Source organism: Tripterygium wilfordii, chromosome 11 (genome assembly GCF_013401445.1).
Source record: "Tripterygium wilfordii isolate XIE 37 chromosome 11, ASM1340144v1, whole genome shotgun sequence".
In the NCBI taxonomy this organism is placed as follows: domain Eukaryota; kingdom Viridiplantae; phylum Streptophyta; class Magnoliopsida; order Celastrales; family Celastraceae; genus Tripterygium; species Tripterygium wilfordii.
Genome location: NC_052242.1, coordinates 9,704,350 through 9,725,185, shown reverse-complemented (window position 1 = coordinate 9,725,185; position 20,836 = coordinate 9,704,350). Strand labels below are relative to the sequence as shown.

At 33.7% G+C, this 20,836-nt stretch overlaps 1 protein-coding gene across 3 annotated transcripts; it reads left to right on the top strand.

Moving 5' to 3' along the window:
- Positions 1-16,820: 16,820 nt before the first annotated feature.
- LOC120009863 lies at positions 16,821-19,538 on the top strand. Of its 3 annotated transcripts, none has more exons than XM_038860592.1 (3): positions 16,821-17,281; positions 18,948-19,084; positions 19,169-19,538. In XM_038860592.1, the coding sequence occupies exons 1-3, from the start codon at positions 16,957-16,959 to the stop codon at positions 19,331-19,333; spliced, it is 627 nt and encodes a 208-aa protein (XP_038716520.1). In that variant the 5' UTR covers positions 16,821-16,956; the 3' UTR covers positions 19,334-19,538. The 3 variants fall into 3 exon arrangements, 2 of the variants coding, with proteins under 2 accessions (XP_038716520.1, XP_038716519.1); XR_005470754.1 differs by lacking the exon at positions 16,821-17,281 and adding an exon at positions 18,236-18,455; XM_038860591.1 differs by having other exon boundaries at positions 18,948-19,538.
- The last annotated feature ends 1,298 nt before the right edge of the window (positions 19,539-20,836 follow it).

Genomic DNA, 20,836 nt, shown 5'->3' with positions numbered 1-20,836 from the left:
GGTTTTACGGGTTAACCCACGGTTTGACAGGGTTGATGCATAAACAGTCTTTTTCTAGCAAAAAACCGGGGAGGCCTCCGGTTCACGGGTTTTGCGGTCCTACCGGAGGGCCGGTCCGGGTTTAAAAACTCTGCCTTATAGTAGGCTTTGTTAGTTAGTTTTGTTAGAAGTATAACTTTAATAGGAGCCCTTTTATAGAATTATAATTTATTCCTCTTGATAGGGCTTAATACTAAGGCTAGAAAACCACTTAAATATTAATACTCAATTAAAAATTTTAATGGCTATAATTTTATTCCTCTTGATAGGGTACTCTCATACCCCAGGACAAGTTTGTCATCTCCGACGGGCTCTTTATGGTCTCAAATAGGCTCCCCATGCTTGGTTTGAGAAATTTAGCCGCACTATAGAGTAGTTCGGCTTCATTCGTAGTTCCTATGACTCAGTTGTCTTTATCCGTCATTCTGATAATGGTCTTATATTTCTCCTACTCTATGTTGATGACATGATTATTACAAATGATGATACTGTTGGTATTCACCTACTCAAGAAGTCTCTACATCAACACTTTGAGACGAAAGATCTTGGTCATCTCAGTTATTTTTTGGGTCTCCAAATAACCACTACTCCTTATGGTTATTATTTGTCTCAAAGTAAAGTACACTTCTGATCTCATGTGGGAATCACATATATCTAAATTGTTAACACTCTTCTTGAGGCACATAATCCTCTTACTCCGACAAATAGGACTTTGCAAGTGATTCCACTCTGTATCGACTGCTTGGTAGCCTTATCTACCTTATGGTCACACCCATTGATATTGCTTATGTTGTTCATCATGTTAATTAGTTCATGTCTACTCCGTACTAGTGTACTCACTTTGATGTTGTGCTTCAAATTCTTCGTTATATCAAGGATACTTTATTTCATGGTCTATATTTCTCTACACAGTCTTCTCTAACTTTGTGTGAATACTCAGATGCTGACTGGGTAGGACTCCTACCACCGTGACACCGTCATCCCAAACCTGTTGGGTGGGAAATCCCAACTCATTTATTCGTATTCATAAACTGTATGGTAATAACTCTAGTAAATATAAAAATTGATAAATTGAAATAAAATTGAAATATATGAATATCACTAATAAAGGTTTAAACTAATACTCGGTGCGGGATCCCTTTACCTATCCTCGTCTCCATTCGATCCATTAGATAAAATTATATTAATCTTATTTCATACCCAAATCCTTGGACAGAAAATCTCCGCTCGTTTATCCGTATTCACAAACTGTAATAGTGACAACTCCAATAAATATAAAAATCAATAAATTAAAATAAGATCGGAATGTATTAATATGACAAATAAAGTGTAAAACTAATAATCATTCAAAAGAAAAAGATCAAATACGGTGAGATAAATTAGAAATTTTATTATAAGTAATATATATTAGTAAACAATAAATATTATAAGTGTTAATTTTCTTCTTTATATTGTACAAAATATTGTGAAGGTATCTTGATATTAAGTATCTTAAATGAGAGGGGTACCTATGAAAATTGTTGGTTAAGATGCTCAAATGCTATTAAAAATGTTGGTTTGTGTAGTATTTTTCAAATGGTACTCAAATTATAATAAATATGTTACCTTTAAATGAGTGTTTGGTTGAACAAAAAGCATATATATTAGTTAAAATTGTTTATCAAACGGTATATTTTAACATCTATCATGTTAAATGGGTTTACATTAGCCATTGATGGTGTGACTTGATGGTAAGGAGTCTTGTACTTCCTTCCGTCAAAGTAATATCACGAGAGACATGAGCTCACACATAGATTAAATATGATTTATCAAATGCACACTCAAAATATAGTGGCTAGGAATCTCATTGTTAAAAAAAAAAGGTTCACATAACTTATTAATAATTAAATATGATTGATTCATAGAATCAAAAATAATTGTACTATCAATTTAATTAGAATGAAAATATTTTCCTTGTATACCCTAAATCCATTTTCCTATAAATAGGACCTCTTCACAGTACAAATTAAGTAGTGAAAATAGATATTCATTAAGAGTTTTAGAAAGTGGATGTAGACTATTTTACCGACCCACTATAAATCTTTTTGTTCTTTTTTTCTATTGTTTCCTTACTCTTATTTAAAAATTTCTATGTGGTAATAGTATCAACAATGCCACTATCTTGATCTTATATCATATTGAGTGTCTTTTCATTATAAATGTTGGTCAAGTGTCATCATTCTTAAGGCCTCCTCCAGATGAGTTGTTTCCTCATCAAAAGGTCAATGACTTTCTTGAGTACTCAAGGTGACAAGTGTAAGCACCTCTTAGTATTAAAGTGTGGTGACATCAATCAAATCATCATGAAAATTAATATAATATTTGATTGATTATATTTAAAATATTATTTTTTTTATTTTTGTTTTGTTTAACCAAGAACGTCATTAGACAAGTTTAACTATTGAATATTCGATATGGGTCTAAGCTCTAACTATTGAATACTCGATATGGGTCTAAACTCGAGTCGCATAATTTTTTTATTTTTTTTCTTGTGTACCCTAAATTCATTATCCTATAAAAAGAAACTAAAGTATTAATTAAGCAATACAAAAACATAAATATTGTGGGCTTTAGATAGTGGTGAATCTATGTGTCAGTACTAAATTTTTTTGAAATTTTTTGTCTATAGTTAAATACTTAATAACAATCGGACTTGTAGTAGGCTTTGTTAGTTAGTATTGTTAGAATTATAACTTTAATAGGAGCCCTTTTATAGAATTAATTATTATATATTCCTCTTGATAGGGCTTAATACTAAGGCTATAAAACAACTTAAATATTAATACTCAATGAAAAATTTTAATGGCTATAATTTTATTCCTTTTGATAGGGTACTCTCATACCTCAGGACAAGTTTGTCATCTCCGACGGGCTCTTTATGATCTCAAATAGGCTCCCCATGCCTGCTTTGAGAAATTTAGCCGCACTATAGAGTAGTTCGGCTTCATTGGTAGCTCCTATGACTCAGCTCTCTTTATCCGTCATTGTGATAATGGTCTCATATTTATCCTATTCTATGTTGATGACATGATTATTACAGATGATGATACTGTTGGTATTCACCTACTCAAGAAGTGTCTACATCAACACTTTGAGATGAAAGATCTTGGTCATCTCAGTTATTTTTTGGGTCTCCAAATAACCACTACTCCTCATGGTTATTATTTGTCTCAAAGCAAAGTATGCTTCTAATCTCTTGTGGGAATCACTTATATCTAAATTGTTAACACTCTTCTTGAGGGACATAATCCTCTTACTCCGACAAATAGGACTTTGCTAAGTGATTCCGCTCTTTATAGGCAACTGCTTGGCAGCCTTATCTACCTTATGGTCACACTCGTCAACATTGCTTATGTTGTTCATCATGTTAATTAGTTCATGTCTACTCCTTAGTGTACTCACTTTGATGTTGTGCTTCAAATTCTTCGTTATATCAAGGGTACTTTATTTCATGGTCTATATTTCTCTACACAGTCTTCTCTAACTTCGTGTGAATACTCAAATGCTGACTAGGCAGGAGATCCTACCGACCGTCATTTTATTAATGGCTATTGTTTCTTTCTTGGAGACTTTCTCATCTCTTGGCATAGTAAGAAGTCTATTGTGTCTCATTCAAGCACTGAATCTAAGTACTGGGCACTAGCAGATACTACATCTGAGCTACTTTGGCTTCGCTAGCTTCTTTCTGATATGAGTGTGGAGCATTCGGCTGGTACATTAATCACTATTATAACCAGAGTGCTTTTCAAATTGCTCACAATAATGTTTTCCATGAATGAACTAAACACATAAAGAATGATTGTCATTTTGTACGTCATCATCTAGCTCATGCCACTCTCCACTTGGTCTGTAAGCTCTACTGCCCAAACAGCCGACATCTTCACCAAAGTCCATCCTCCTGGCCGTTTTCACACAATTGTTTCCAAACTCTATTTGACTTCTTTCAATCCACCTTGAGTTTGAGGTGGAATGTTACATATAAGCATTGTATAATAGCTGTTACATAGCTATCATATTGAAACTAGGCTTACATTATGGCAAGAAATCAGGAAATATTTATATATATATATATATATATATATATATAGGCAAGTATCTCATGTAGAAACTAAGTTGTATAATACAAAATATACTTCTCACAAAGTGTTTGATTGAATTGAATGACAATAGTTTTGGGTGAAAAGCAAATGAGCAATTGAACTGTAAATAGCCTTGACAAGAATTGAAATCAACAAAAATTGAAATGAAGAAAACTTAGCTGACTAAGGCCTTAAAAGGAAATTAAACGATTGGTTGTCTACGAGCTAACAAAGTTTTGATTTGATTCTTGGGTCGATTTGTGTTGAGTTGTGTCCCCATACTCTTGGTGTTTTCTTCATTTATACTTGCTGTCTTAAAAAATGTCAATAATTATCTGCTATCAGTAACAAACTCTCTATACATTAGTGCATGTCTTGCTTTGAGTAAATTAATTGTCGTTCTTTTTTTAGTTTAGTAAATCATCTAATTGAACTCCATTTAATCACTTCTCCATATCCCTTCAAAATAGGCTACTACTAGTAACAACACTCTTACCATTTTAACTAAATTGGCTGCCACTTAATCTCTAACAACCTCATGATAATAGGATTATGTTGCTATTTTTATATTTATTTCCTTATTGTCTCAATAATTTGACACAACCTCCTCAATTTGTAAGTACTAAGAAGGGCAGGTGATGACATGATGGGTTTTGATGAGCAAAGAGAGATAGTGGATTTAGGGGGGAACTGTTGGATCTTGAGAATAAGATCCAACGGTTCACAAAGTGAATAGGTTAATAACCTGTTCACTAGGTGAACCGGCCCTCCCCTGAATCCGCTCAGATTGAGCCTTCACTACTTATCAAATTGGATTTCTTCGTGTTGAACTATTGCCGCCAAAGTATTTTTCATATCTTGGGCCGTTACCATTAAAACTCAATTTGTTTTCTTTGAATTTAATACCTGGCCAACCCAAAACCTATTTTTAGTGTCAATAGATATATTTATGAAAAAATGATCTAATAATTGTAGTTGAAAGATACATGTGGGACACAATTAATTAAGATAATATATGATCTAATGCTTCCACTGCATACATTAACTATATATGTGTTCTCGTGCGTTTAACAATTATGAAAGGGATGTACTTTTGGCCGTCCACTCTCGTTTCACTTTTGAACAATCAGAATATACAAATGAACAGAAAAGTTAACCCCAATTCATAACTAGTATTGATGACTCGAGGATTCAAAAACCCTATTCTAACTTCATTATTTTATCAATAATTATTTTGATAAATAATGTTGTTTTCATTATTAACTATATTTTTAACTTGTGAAAAGATTCGAACCTTAAATCTGATGGACCTAGGTTACATAAGAGGGGGGTGAATTGTGTCCCCAAATTCCGAATAGGAATCCCCTTATATCAATTTCACAAATCAAGCACCACACCAAGCACACAAAGTGAGTCTTACTAATACAATTTCCCTAATTTATTTCCAAGCAAACTTGTAACTTAAGTATATAATGTGTCTAGATGCAAAATCCTATGAATTTAATTAATGGCAAAGTATAGTTGCACACAAATGGATCTATATGAACAATATGAATAAATTGCACAATAGGAACTAATTGAAGCAAAGCTTTTAACAAGATAAGCACTATAAAGTACTTAACTTGCAATTTTACAGAACAATAGCAATATGAACAGAATAAACAATAATGTAAAGTAAATAAAATAAAACAAGTTATGTTAAATTAGAAGAGTTAATGAAAGCTGTAAAAGTAAAGCAAGTAAAGAACACACAAGTAATTTATAGTAGTTCGGAGACCCTTCTCCTACGTCTACTACCTAGGTTCACCACCTAGGATTTTCAAACCTCCACTAAGGTGTGGCTTTTCAAGAGCTCCACAAAACTCTTACACAAGGGTTTCAAAATTACCCTAACTCTTCCAAAATCTCACAAATATAGTACCCGGTTTAGGTTTTACAAAGATAGGCTCAATGATTCACTCACTCAGTGTTTGCACTCAACAAACTAGGAGGAACTCTCAAGAGATTTTAAAGTGAGGCTCACGAATAGAAAATCGGATTTGAGTTTAGAAGAGCTCACAAGAAGAGAAGATTCTTCACACCTGGAATTGCAATAGCAATCGGTGAAGATGAACAATGAAGATTTAGTTCTTCACACCTGTGTTTGCACTAAGCAAACGGTGAAGTAAGATAGAAGAATATTATATGAGCTTGGGTGAGAAATTGAGAGCAAGTAGCTTTGATAATTCTAACTCTTTCTTGTGTGTTTTCTCTTGTGCTAAGGAGCTGCTTATATAGGCCAAGAAAAATCATGTTCCCACGATTTTAGCTCTGGAGATAATCATCCATAAAGTCAGCAATAATGTCTTTATTCTTCTCTTTCAATTATGAGATTTTGCCTTGTAAAAGTCTTCGGAACATGTGATAGAACCAACTTCTTTTGACTTGTATAAAAAGCTCCATGATTTTCTCTCAATTAGACGCATTAATTTGACACGTCAAACTATGTATTCAGCTTTGAATTTTGCACTTGTAACATAATCAACTTCAAATGTCAAAGTCTTCCCTCCAATTTTGAAAACATCCTTGAATTTGCCCCTTCTTTATTCATAGAAGAATCAGCTGCAAGATCTTCTCAATTTATTGTGATTTTGGTAAGTCAAAAAGAGAACTCCTTTATTTGATTTCCTTCTCCATAATTCATGGCTTAATGGCTTCAATCAAATATGGTAAGTCTTTCTTTATTTGAAATCAAATCCCAGCCAACTCTCTCTCCAAATATCTTTGCATAGATAGGCTAATGTGTATGTAAGTTTCCAGCTCAAATAAATATCATATAGTCATATAATAAGTCACATAAATCAATTGAATAATAACATTTCGTAGCAATTTCAAACAGATATTTGGGCAACGATTTTGAGTAAGAAGAAGTCAACATTTCTTAGTCATGTCTTCATGAAAAATGTTTATTATGATGTAAATAAGGTCTCTACCAAATTTCAGATTAATCCGAATTCATTTGATATAAAAATGATCAGTGAGTTCACAAGTAGGTTTAAACCTTATCAATAAAAACCAATTTCAAATTCAATCTTAAATTCATTACATAGTGCATGTAATCAAATAGCACAATAATATTGAATCATCAAAATTAAAATGTAGGACCTTTGGTCCAACAATCTCCCCCTTTTTGATGATTATAAAACCTAGCATGTAGAAAGCTATTTGATATCAATTGAATTTGATACCAAACTTGAATATATGAAATGTACTAATGCATATAAAATATAATATTTAAAGTTTGAGCACTAAGCCGTTAGGGCACTAAGCTCCCCCTTACTTCATACTTCACTCATTCCTAAATTAAAAAATAAACACTCTCCCCCTTGACTCATGCACTAATGCAACTAATGCACTTTCTACATCATCAAATTTCTCCCCCTTTTTGTGATCAATCAAAAAGGAAGTAGAAAAGAGGTTAAGTTTTCGGGTCTCGAATGCGCATATACATACAAATGATTTTATATAAATACTTGAGATGAATAACCATTTTTCAATCTCTCCAAATTAATCCGAAAAGGATACTATTGTATATACTCTTATCAAATTATGCATATGATTCATACCTTAATGAAAATGCACAAATACTTCTTATTTAATCAACTAAGGAGCTTCTTTCATGCCTAATGCATCCCTAAGAGTATTAAATCTATCCTTAGGCAAGGGTTTGGTAAAGAAATCAGCCAAATTAAATTCACTTTCAACATATTCAAGGTAAATTCTATTTCTTTCTCATCAAAATTAATATTTCTAGGTAAATTCCCCCCCTACTTTTTTAAATCTAAAACCATAAGATAGTAGGTTAGACATATCCATGTATATTAACGGCTTAACTTTCTCATACATCATCAATATGAGACTTTAATTAGCTGTGTACCAAAAATATATGATCTTAAAGATAAAATCACACCATTAGAAGTTTGTGCTCACTTTGAAAACTTAGAAGTGACTTAATCAACAAGCAAATTAAATTGCAGCAATGATGATGTGATGCGACAACAAATGAAAATGGTCGGTTGTAGAGTATTATTAAATTAATTAATGACTTTAACCTTTTGAAAATATTCATTAATGACTTATTTTTAATGATTAACACACAAGTGGTAGGAACTTCATATCATAATTGTCTACTTAAAACATATATTATGATGCTATGAAAGGTTGTTGAAGTCGGCGAGATTAATTAGTGGTTGCACTAATTAACAAATGTTATTAGCAAAAGGTACATGGGTAGTGAATCATTTAAAAAGTTGATGAAAAGCAAAGGCATTTGAAGATACTGAATTCATTAATTGATCTACTTCATACCCTACCAAGTGTATTTTGTTGCATCAAGGAGGTGGTTCGACTTCAACTTTTAGTATTGACACTATATAATTTAATTATGAAGATATTCAAAATCAAGAGAACCAAACTTACCAATTTGAATTCAAATCCCTCAAAATTCGTGTGAAAAACTATTCCATAATAAATTATATTTTAATAAAAATCTCGAAATTTTCTATGACTTTTTAAAAAATATCAAAAAAAGTGGGGTAATCTAAATATTCAAAAATGATCATAGAAACAATTTATACGAGGTCTAACAAGTGGACTATACGAGTTTGGGTTCATATGGAACCCCTCACCACGTGGGTGGTCTATCCATAAGGACATCCGAAAGACCCAACATGTGACTCAAATGGGTAGAAGGTTTTTTATAGGATCAAGACTATGCTCCAATACCATGTTGTAATTCGAAGAAAGAGGTGAGAAGTAGAAGAATATGGTGAGAAAATTTGACCCAATCCACTTGAGGTATTGTCCACATTTTAGGTTAAGACCCGTGTTGTTTTGTCCTTCTAAAAGACGTCTCAAGTGTTAAATAGATGGGTCATGCTTATAAAGCACATGGTTTGGTTTGCTTCTAAAAAAGCGATGTGGGACAACAAACCCCCACAAGAGTTTTTCAAGTGGATCAAGTATTGGTTTCATAGTAGCCTACCCAACATAAGGCTACCACTTCAATTTAATTAAAGCACAATAACTTTTTATTAGTTAATTGAGAATGTCCGATGGCTAAGTATATTTATAGACTAATAATGCACTACATGTTACCAGATCCGTGGTATATATATACATTTAGAACGTCCATGGCTAAGTGTATTTGCAGACTAATAATGCACTACATGTTACCAGATCCGTGGTATATATATAATATTCCTTGCATTTCTTGGCTTCAATTATATGAGTACATTCTTTATTTTATAAATTTGGGGAAAGATTCTCTGTTTGTTTAATGGAAAAGTGCTCGTCCGTGGAAATATAGAAGTTATTGGAAAATTGAGCTAAAATTAATTTATTCTTATTGTAATGCCTCAGCCTGTTGTTTCTAACATGTTATCTTAGAAAGAGATTTGGGTTTGAATTGTATGTTTATGGATGGAGGAGACTTGGATTTCTTGGAAATAAGGTTTGTTGCAGATTCCGGCAATGGCGTCTCATCGGTGGAATGATGGCGAAACAAAACAAATTTTTTTGGTGATTTAAAAGTATCGAAAATGCTATTAAAAATGAGCTCTTGATAAACACATTTAGAACCCATCAAAACACCCCAAAATTCATATAATAAAATCCTTAGCACAGATGCCCGAGTCACTAGTGAAAATGATAAGGATGGTGTGCATCACTTTGATGATCACAGTTCGATTCCCACTCCCCCATTTAAAAAAAAAAAGTTCTTAGCAAAGAATTTGGGTATGTTGTATCTTTTATTTAAAATAAAAAAATGTCACCATAACTAAACAAATTGTTATGAGTTAAAAAAATCCTACATCAGTTGGGCAATGCCTTATCAATGGGTTAATAAGTCGAAGCCCACCTCCTACATACAATAAGATCTTTTCCTAGCTCAAATGAGTTGTATTTTGACTCATAAGCTTTAGCCTGTAGTAACTTGGTTAAGGAGAAATAAAGTCGTGTAAACCGATGTATCCATGTGAACCGAATAATTCAAAGTAGACAATATTGTTAGTATGTAAATGAGTGCGGATTTCTGTTACAAATTAGCTAAAGATGCACAAAAACAATGATGGAGGACAAATGCTGCAATAACGAGAGATAGAGAGAGGAGAGAGGTGGGTTTTAGCTGGGATGAGATGCTCTTTTTCTTTTTCTGTTTGTCCCAACATATATATATATATATACATATACATATATATATATATATATATGAAGCCATGCAAAATGGTCCACTATAATAAGCCTACTTGAGTTTTTTTTTTTAACTTTTCTTTCGGTTTTCATTGGTTCATACTTTTACCAGAGACATGGGCATCAAAGTGTCAATTTATTAAAAAGCTTTTGTTGAGAAAACTCCCACAAACCTGTTGCATGTGGTGGTGGTTGCTCCGGCGTGATCAATATTTAATTACTTTGGTTGCTTCTTTTTGGTTGGAAATAATAAATAAATAAATGAACCAAAATCAGTCCACTATCATATTGCAGGTTGCTATCAACAGCAAAGCAAAAGTAAATATTCTATTTACATCAATTGTAATTCATTGCCTTACTTGATAATGAATGTCATTCGAGTTGGTTGGAAATAATTTATTCTAAGTTGGAGGATTCCCAATGACACTCTGCCACTAGATATTTGAAGAAATTGGGCTATCGAATAATATAAAGAGTGCAAAAATAGCTCATAAAAAAACAAACTCTCATGCAATAGACAGTTTCACAATTGTGATGTTTGTAGTGGGATCTGAGATTTCTAAATTAAAACTCAAGAAAAATTTGTATTTCTCTCGAGCAACAAAGCGATCATTGGAATCTTTTAAGTTTGTCTCTGATTTATTATAGTTCTAGATGCAAGAATAAGATGAAGATTATGTTCTGGGGATCACAGATTAGATGAAGTTATTGAATTCATTTGTGAAGGAGGTTTCTGTGCGGCCTGAGTGTTGGATCAATTGGAAGGGGTATAAGATATGACAACATTAAAAGACTATGCGCAAAAAGGAAGGACTCGAAGACTTAACATGCAATTTAAATTTGTGCTATGTTACAAATCTGTATTGTATGAGGAGTCGTTCGAACTCACTTTTTTAAAAGTATAAGGACTTAATGGATCTATTGTTTAAAATACAAGGCCTTTTTTGATATTAGCGACACTTTTGTGCCTCATCACTTTGTTTAAACGAAAATGTATATAAGGGCTAATGAAGACCAATACATAAAGTAGAGGGACTTGTTTAGCCCGAAATTTTGTACAATGGTTTATTTGAATTTTTTGTGAAAGTATATGGGTTTTTCCGAATTTATCCCTTAAAAAAACAAATCTATTAAGTGAGTAGACTAGTGAAATAGCTCTAAAAGAAAGTCATCACATGAGTAGCTCATTTTTCCCTCTATTTATATCCTTTCATCCTTTCATGGTCTTCACTTTGAAAACCATCAACCTGAAGAGAATATGAGTTTGAAGACCATAGCTATAAATATGGTTTCTGTGGTCCGATCGATGAACGTGAAGGGAAAATATGATCGATGCGCGATCAGCAGACGTACACATGTAGCATTAGTAGTTGAAGCTGCCAGCATGATCTAAGCCCTCCTGTTTCTTATATATATATAAGATCAATTGCTAGTTAGGAGAGACTAGATCATCTGGCAGTTTCACCTACTCATGTTAGCATGAGAAACTCTAATCGATATGAAACCCTAAATTCACTCTTCCTTCCATTTACAGCTCTACCCATCAATTACCAATCTATTATGTGAGATAAGGTATTTCTTCTTCTTTTACTTGATTTTCTTTCATCTGGGTTTTGAATTCCCTTATTATTTTTAATGGATATATATGTTTATTGTGGAAGTACTTCTGGTTGGGTGTTCTTTTTCTAAACAAGCTAGTTTTGTGGGGAATCTTGGGGCAAGCATGGGATGTTGTTAGGGTTTTGAGTGACAAAATTTGTGAGATCTCTCTCTCTCCTCTTTCCTTGTGTCAGATCTAGAGTTTGTTTTATATTCCATGCTCTACTGTTTCTGTTCTTATTTAGCTTTTGTGTTCTACTTTGTTCACGTGCTTTCGATCTAGTCGTATTTCTATGTTCCTATACCTTTTTTCCCCATGATTTTGAATCGAAATTTGGTCTAAAAAGATCAATTTTTCTGTGGAACTTAAGAAATGAAGGTAGCATAGTTGAGGAAGGCATGAAATGAATGAACCGAATCGATACGGTATAATATCCTAATCTTAACTAATTAGCCTTTGTAAGTGATGAAAGAGAGAGCTGTTCTTCTTGTAGAATCTTCATTTACAAAAAAATTGAGTCATAGCCTTTCAGGGAAATATGTCTTGTACGACTTGCTTAGACAAAACCCAATTTTTTCTTTCAATTGTGGTCCTCATAATTGACTACTTACTTTGATTTCTCAGATGTCATAGTGATAGGTAATTTAAGGTCAAAGTAGATAAAAGCATGCAGGACTCTGGGTGCTTGTTGTCCCTAGAGTTTCAATTTCTAAGCATGCATGTGTGACATAAAATTTGTCCATATATAAAGAAATGTGAGATAAGTAATGATTATATACATCTCCCATGTATGTTATGCTTCAACATTCAACATTTTCAATCCATAATTTCCATGCCATTGCTGCCTAACCTCAGGACTATTTACTCCTTAGGGGACCCCCAGCTCCTCCTCTCTCTATATATATATATCTCTCTCCTCCATGTGTGTGGATATTTTTGTATGTGAGATTTTTATTGGCGTCGTTTGGGTTTTGAAGTTTTATAACGTAATGAATTTTAAACATTTATTTTTTTCATTTGTCTCCTAATTTTGGTTGTTGAATTGTATGTATGTCAGTGTCACATGCAATTGTTTGTTTGGAAGCTCCATCTAGGCAAGAGTCTTTGCAAGCTTTTATTAGCTTGAAGGAACACACGTCATGGACTTGCGTCCAACAAAACAACTAGGGATCTTTTTGTCTTGATCTCATAAAAGAACAAATGGTTAAGTTGTTGGAGTTCCTTTATAGAGTTTGTTACATGCCATAAATAGGATTTGGACTTCCCTAATGACTTATTTGGACTTAGTAGGACTAAAAGTTTAGTGGGAAAACAATATGTTTTTGTTATTGTCGATCACTTTTCTAGATTTATATGGTGTTTATTCTTTGCACATAAAAATGATGTATTGCATGTTTTTGAAAATTTTATTAAAGAAATTACAAAATGAGCTTAACTTACATGTTTCTAAAATTAGGAGGGACCATGGAGGAGAGTTTGAAAATCATGAATTTGATTCATTGTGTGACTCATATAGCATATCACATAATTTTAGTGTTTCTAGGACATTCCAACAAAATTGGGTTGTAGAAAAGAAGAATAGGACACTTCAAGAATTAGGTAGAACCATGTTGCTTGAATATAATTTACCTAAATATTTTTGGGCCGAAACTATTAACAATGCATGTCATGTAGATTTGCAAGTTAGACAAACATGTAGGGGCATTCATATTAGTCAAACAAAGTATACCAATGACTTGCTAAAGAGGTTTGGAATGGATTTATCAAAAGGTTCATCCACACCTATGGGAGTGGGAACCAAACTTGAATCCGACCTTAAAGGTAAGGAGGTAGATCAAAAGATGTATAGGTCCATGATTGGTTATTTATTGTACTTGACCGCATCGAGGCCGGACATAATGTTTAGTATTTGCATGTGTGCTAGGTTTCAATCTAATCCTAAGGAATTACACTTAGTGGCCGTAAAATGGATTCTTAGGTACCTAAGAAACTAACCTTCATTAGGGCTATGGTATGGTAAAGAGTCTTCATTTGACTTACATTCTTTTGTTGATGCCAGTTATGGAGGATGTAGAATAGATAGAAAAAGCACAAGTGATACTTGTCAATTCCTGGGAGAGATGCTTATCTCTTGGTTTTTCAAGAAGCAAACTAATGTTATTGAAGCACTATTAAAGCTGAATATATGGTTATAGGTAGTTGTTGTGCCCAATTATTATGGATCAAGCAACAATTGCTTGATTTCAATATGTCATTTGACCACATTCCTATACATTGTGATAACATAAGTGCAATCTATCTAACTAAGAATCCGGTTCATTATTGAAAGGCTAAGCATATAGAAATTAGACATCATTTTATTAGAGATCATGTGCATAAAGGTGATGTGGTGCTTGATCATGTAGAAAATGAGCATAATGTTGTGGATCTTTTCACTAAACCTTTAGGAAACGATTGATTTTTAAAATTGAGAGATGCCTTAGGGATGAGAGAAGTATCATGATTGCATGTTTGTTTGTCTATATGTTTCTATATCTTTTCTTATAAGAAATTAATTTAAGCTTATTTGATTGAACAACTTGATATGCATGAGTTAAGGGGAGTACTTCATTTGGCATTACATACACTGTTGTCAAATTTAGATGAGTCTAAATGGTTTTACATGCATGATTTCACCCTACCTTATACACTGCTTTTGATTCATTACAAAAAGAGGGAGAAAGAAAATGATGATGAGAAAGGAAATGTGACGTTTAAGATGATTTTTAAACTTGGAGAAAGGAAATGAATGTTTGATTTTAAATATACATAGTTTTTGAAGGTTTAGGGCAGAAAGGAAATTTCCTCATTTGGGGTCAAAAGTGCATTACTTGAGAGGAAGTGCATACCTTAAGAGGGGAGTAAATGTTTTTTTTTTAAATTTTTTTTGAAAGGATTGTACATTAGACCATATCATTCACTATATTTGCATCAAATTCAATTCGTATGAAATAGCTCATACACATTTAGATTTTGTAAACCATCAAAAAGGGAGAAATTGTTAGACCATAGGTCTTACATGTATGATTTTAATGATTCACCATCGTAAACTATTTGATTATGTGATAAATTTACCGATATGTTAAGTGATTGAATTTGATATGTATTGGTATCATGATGATTGACAATGTCTATGTGACTCTATTTGGTAGTGCATATTGCTAAAAAATGAACTTGTGCATAAATGACTTAATTTACAAGTAACCATGATTCTCTTAAGAATATACTCTTGAACTAAGATGATCATGAAATCATATTTGAACATCACATCATATATTTTTAATCATGATTCATCATACTTTGAAAGAATTAAGTAATTTGGAAGCTGTTCAGTTTCATGCACTTAAATCTGTCCATAAGTTAAGCTATACACACTCGGTTCCCAATGGCATATCCTAGTATATGAAGTTTGATGTGTTTTTTTAACTGAAATTATTTAAAACATAAATGATCATATCATCTTTAGAGTGAATGAACAAATTTCACCTGTTTACGGTTCAATTTTAGACATGAAGTTATTGCATCTGTGTAGACCTGAAACTTTGATAGTTGACTTTTCATTTTGAAATTAATGACCATATGTATGAATCTTGCTGTGAAATTCGGCATGGACATTCTAATGAGATCATTACGATTTATCATACACAAATTTGAATTTATTGAATTGTAATTCTATATGATTGGCTGATTTCACAACAAGTGTAAGGCATGAATCTTTATAACCTTACAAGCCAAATGAAGTGTAAGGACACCCAACTCCTTATAAGTACATTCTTGTGAAGGTTCAAATATCTCTAGAATTCACATTTGAGGAGGAATTGATTCCGACTATCCAAGAATGGACTTGGTTCTATGATATGTCTGTTAATCTTGCTTCTTCTTCTTCTTCTTCTTATAGTCTTCTTGATCTTTATGATGGTCATCATCTCCTGTTTTTTGGGCACGATCTTGGCACGTCCTATCGTTGTAGATGGTGAAAAATTGTCTACTTGCTTGCTACTTGAGTTATTGGACCAAATTCCCATGTAATCGCAACTTCTTCAAGTTGTATGGATCATTGCAATGGATTCAGGTTGTGGTTCTCCTTTATAGAGGTTGTTGGAGCACTAAACACATGTAGCTCGTTCCACTCCCTTGGAATGTAGGCTTCATAATAGTTGTTGATGAAAAGAGGTTGACAGTTGATATTCTTGGCTTCTTTTGGCTGATGAACATTGAATGGTGGCATGATCCTCAAAGTGCAAGAAAAAAAATCTAGTTTGGACTTTGTTCGATGTGCAAATGCTCAATATGTGTCTAGGATAATCTAGGAGCATGTGGGTTTTAAACTCCGTATTTCTCTGAACTCCCTTGAGTTTATCCAACTAAAATATCTCCCAATTGATAACAAACTTCTTTAAAACAGGAGAAATGACAGTAACATTAAATCTCTAAACTTTAGCCATTTCGGACAAGCTTCTTCAGACAATCTAGATTTCCAGCAACAGATTTCTGGATTTAAGCTCAAATAAAATATGATTTGCTGTAAAATGAAGAAATTGTTAGCCATAAAGCCTCTTGCTTCTTCACGTGTCCTTTATTGATTCGATGAAAGTGTCCAAAGACAGGTCCCACATTTTCACATGTAAATTGGCGACTATATGTCATTTTTGATACAAACAATGCCCACAAACCCTCTTCTTATTTAAAGAGAAGGATTTGAATTTGAATTTGAATTTGACACTTTTCTCTCACCCTTTTGAATTTCAAAACTAACTTACTATTCAATCAACAAATGACTTGATTGGTCTGTTGTCAGCCACCGTATTTACTGTCCAATAACTATTTTTGGCCCTGAATGCTTCGACTTAACCCCCTTCTTTCCCTGGATCTTTTCCAAATCTCTTGAACCTTACTACCTCTTTTGCTATCATAGTATTCTTTTTAGACATGATCGCTCTTGAAATACATATTTCAAGTCCTCACCAATCCACCTCTGGCTCATTGAAGACCTTCGCTATGAGGCCTGGCTGGGTGATATGTACCTCAAGTTTATGGAAAAATTTGGGCATTCACGAATTCTTATTAGTCATTGAACATAAGGTTCATGTAGATAAAGCTCTTCTGTGTACCGCAATCCATTTATGGGACGTGGTTACCAGCTCATTTCATTTTAGGATTGGGTTCATGAGTTCCACTCTCCAAGACTTGGCCTTTATACTTGCGATGCAACTAGATAGCCCCGAAGCCAACAATGCCATGGAAGCTCCAAAAGGTACCTCTTTTTCGTTAGAGATATGTCATATTCCTATTGACTAAAAATTTATACCTATGCGGAGAGTAAAGAAGCCATTACAGATGAAGAGTAGCCAAATTCATGATCTTCTGGTTGAATAAGTTTGTGTTTTGTTTAAGCTCCTCCAAGATCACCCAAGACTTCAACAGACTTGCTCTATCATGGACCTACGGTGTTGTCTACTCATAGAATATGGTTTTGAAAGTTGTTTAGGCCCCTTTTGGATAATGCAGCTCTGGTTGTGGGTGTATTTTAAGAGTTTCCATCATGAGCGTAGCCTCAATGCCTCTAATCTTGATTGCTTTGCCCTACAATTTAAAGGAGTGACTCCTTCGAGTCACAATTTCAGGGATTATTTTTCTTACTTCTATAAGAACTTTACCAATAAGGATAACTTTTCATGGTCCCCCTTTGATCATAGGCAAGCTCCGAATTGGGTGAGTACAGAGCTAATTGATATTGATTTAGCTAATGACCCTGCGAGGATTCTGTTGATGGAGATAAACTTCTTATACTCTCACTACTTGCCTTGCTACTTCTGTGAGTCTCCCCATAACAATAAATGTAGAGTAGAATACTATAATGCCGCAGAGCTTGCCCAACAATTTGATCTCATCCAAATGGTTTCGTTGCCTCTATATCTTTCAGAGAACAAGTTCTTCACTAGTAGGGGGTGGTTAGTGAATGTGTTGAGTAGCATATGCTTTATGTTTGCATCCATTCTATCTTCGTGAGAATTTATTCTTTTATTGAATGTCATCATGGTACCTTTGACTTTACCTTCTGGTGGAAAAATACATCAACAAACAATTCACCTAAGCCTAGAGGAAGTCCTTGTTGTGGTGGCCCCTGACCATATAGTAAATGGGTCCAATAGTTATGGTAAGTTTCTATGACTTGCTGCTCTTAATTTCCTAGTGCAAAGACTGGATCCTCCAATGATTCGTCTAAAAATGATGATAGTTAAGATGTTAAGGTTGATGTTGTAGTTTTCGTGTGCACTATTGCCACACTCTATAGCTCTTGAAAGACTATTGCCACAAAATCTTTTACCAAAAGGCAAGGAGTTGGCCATCAGCTCCAATCAATGAAGAGAACCATCCCCGCCAAAGGCGCACTAAAGAATTATATCATCCCTGATTCTCCAAAGAAGGTAATTTAAATTATTCATGGTTTCATTCTGCAGTCAAGAAACTTGAATATAATTCTCTGTTGATGTCTGCAGAGTAATTATCACTCCTCTCCATTTAAACTACCATTGAAAAAATAGAAAACCACTCTTTCTATGACTCCTTCTAAGACTATTGATGTACAAGGTTTTTTGGCCAAGTTTGTCAGTATAACTCCTATCTATGTGCCTAGAACTCTAGACTTTGGAGCCTTAGGTTCTTTAAGTTCTGTCGTCCTTATTGAGGATAAAATCGTTTCTACCAAATTTTTTTAAAAAATCTCTGTTACAAGGAGCCTGAATTCTACTTGCACCACTCTCTGTACTACAATATGAGAGCTACCATTGAAGACGTTATGCAAGCCTTTGATGTCTTTGAAATCATCCAATGAAAAGTCTATGTTTTTTTGAAAACTCTTCGAATTCTAGTAAAGGACTTCAGAAGCAATCAAGTTTGTCTTTCTAAATTGATTTCAGAAGAAGATAAGAGAACTAAACTTGCTTCAAGACTAAAAAAACTCAAGGCAAAAATGGAGTCTTCCTTGGATGGTAAAACTAATGAGAAGAAGATCATTAATAACTTGAAGAGCCAAATCATCGATCTCCAAACTGAGGTAAGGATTCTTGAAAAGTCATTGGCTGGTATCCTTTACAATAATACTGCCACACTCAGAGACTTTGAAAATGTTTATGCCAAGGTGCTTGAACGTGATGACAAGGTTCCTGTCCTTACTGATGAGAGAGCCTACATTGAAGTTACTACTACGGCCTCCATTGTATCTTGGAATAAATTAAAAAAGATATGTGATGAGTTGACTATCCCTTCTGAAGAGCTTGTCCCCCTATTACACATATGCCAATAGAAGATGTGTCATTGGCTAGTGATGAACTCATTGAGGAGGCTCCTACTAAAAATGCACCTCCTACTGTTAACAACCCCTGAACAATCTCTGGATCTGTTTGGACTTTTGTTGTTGGAACTATTTATTTTGGGATTTTATGGTGGTGTTTTTATTTTTTTTCGTGCATGTTTATACTACTTTTTTGGATATTTGAGAAATTTTTTTGGTGTTTTTGGGATGCTTTAAGAATGAAAAAGAAAGTTTATGTACGTAATGGCTAGTATTTTTGGCTAGTATTATAGACAACAAATCTGACATTGTCTAGTCTCTCTAGTTCTGTCAACATAGCCTGAAAGTAGGGGACGATTTTTTTTATCATTTTTTCAAACCGCCCAACATTTTGGTTTTAACACATCTAAAAATCGTTCGGTCAACGGTCTTGTAATTGTTTCGAACATAACCGAACAATTGGTTTTGGTCGGTTTTTAGGTTTGGACCGGGCCACTATAAAATGTTCATAAATTCAATCTTATCTGACTTGAAAATGGGTCTAATGCAGTAATTAATCTAAGCCCAACAAACATTAATATTAGTTACATGATTATATGTTCTAGTAGATACAATAATTAATCTAAGCCCAACAAACATTAACATTACCTACATGACCATATGTATCTTGTCTTTCAATCCCTGGTTTATCCAAATACCAAGAAAAAGTTCAAACTAGAAATGGAGAGTGACCAGGAAAGAATAAACTTTGCTTAAGATAACAAGCTTTTTTTCTAAGATTTGACAACATACATTCAAGAAAAAATTTACTAGCAGAACAATCCGCCAAAGTAGGATTCTTAATCAATTATCTTCCAGTGATGTGTAAACATATTTTTTATTGTGAAAATTTCCAACCAAATATTCAGTTTTTTAATATTAACATAATCAATCGGTTCGATTTCATTTACATGTATTTTAGGAACCGCCCAATCGGTCGATTTGGTCGGGTGATTTGGTTTTTTTGGTTAACTTTGTCACCCCCAACTAAAAGTAATCCCCATAAGATAACTGATTTTGCAATGCCACCCTCGTTAACTTGACTATCATCTCCATTGGAAGTATTGCAGGCGTTACTCCTGTTCTTGATCTTTGAAGTTCTGTAGGCCCAAAGAGCTTAAGATAGGGCCTCATTCCATGATCTTGGCCTATTTTTCACCATTCCCTCAATCTTCAAAACCTTATTAGTAGACTCTGATTGGCCATTTCCTTAAGTGTAATACGGTGTAGAATGTAAAATTTCAAAATCATATTTCAAGGCAAAGACTTGTACCTGATCATCATAGAAGACTGTACCTCGGTCATCTACAATGTGTTGGGGAAGACCGAGCCTGTGGATGATGCTCTCATTGATGACTTTGATAACATCCTATTGGGTCAAGGATTTGAGCGGAAAGGCCTCCATCCATTTTGTGAAATTATTCATGGCCATGATGATGAAGTGATGTCCTTTGTTAAAAGGTGAAAAAATCTTAC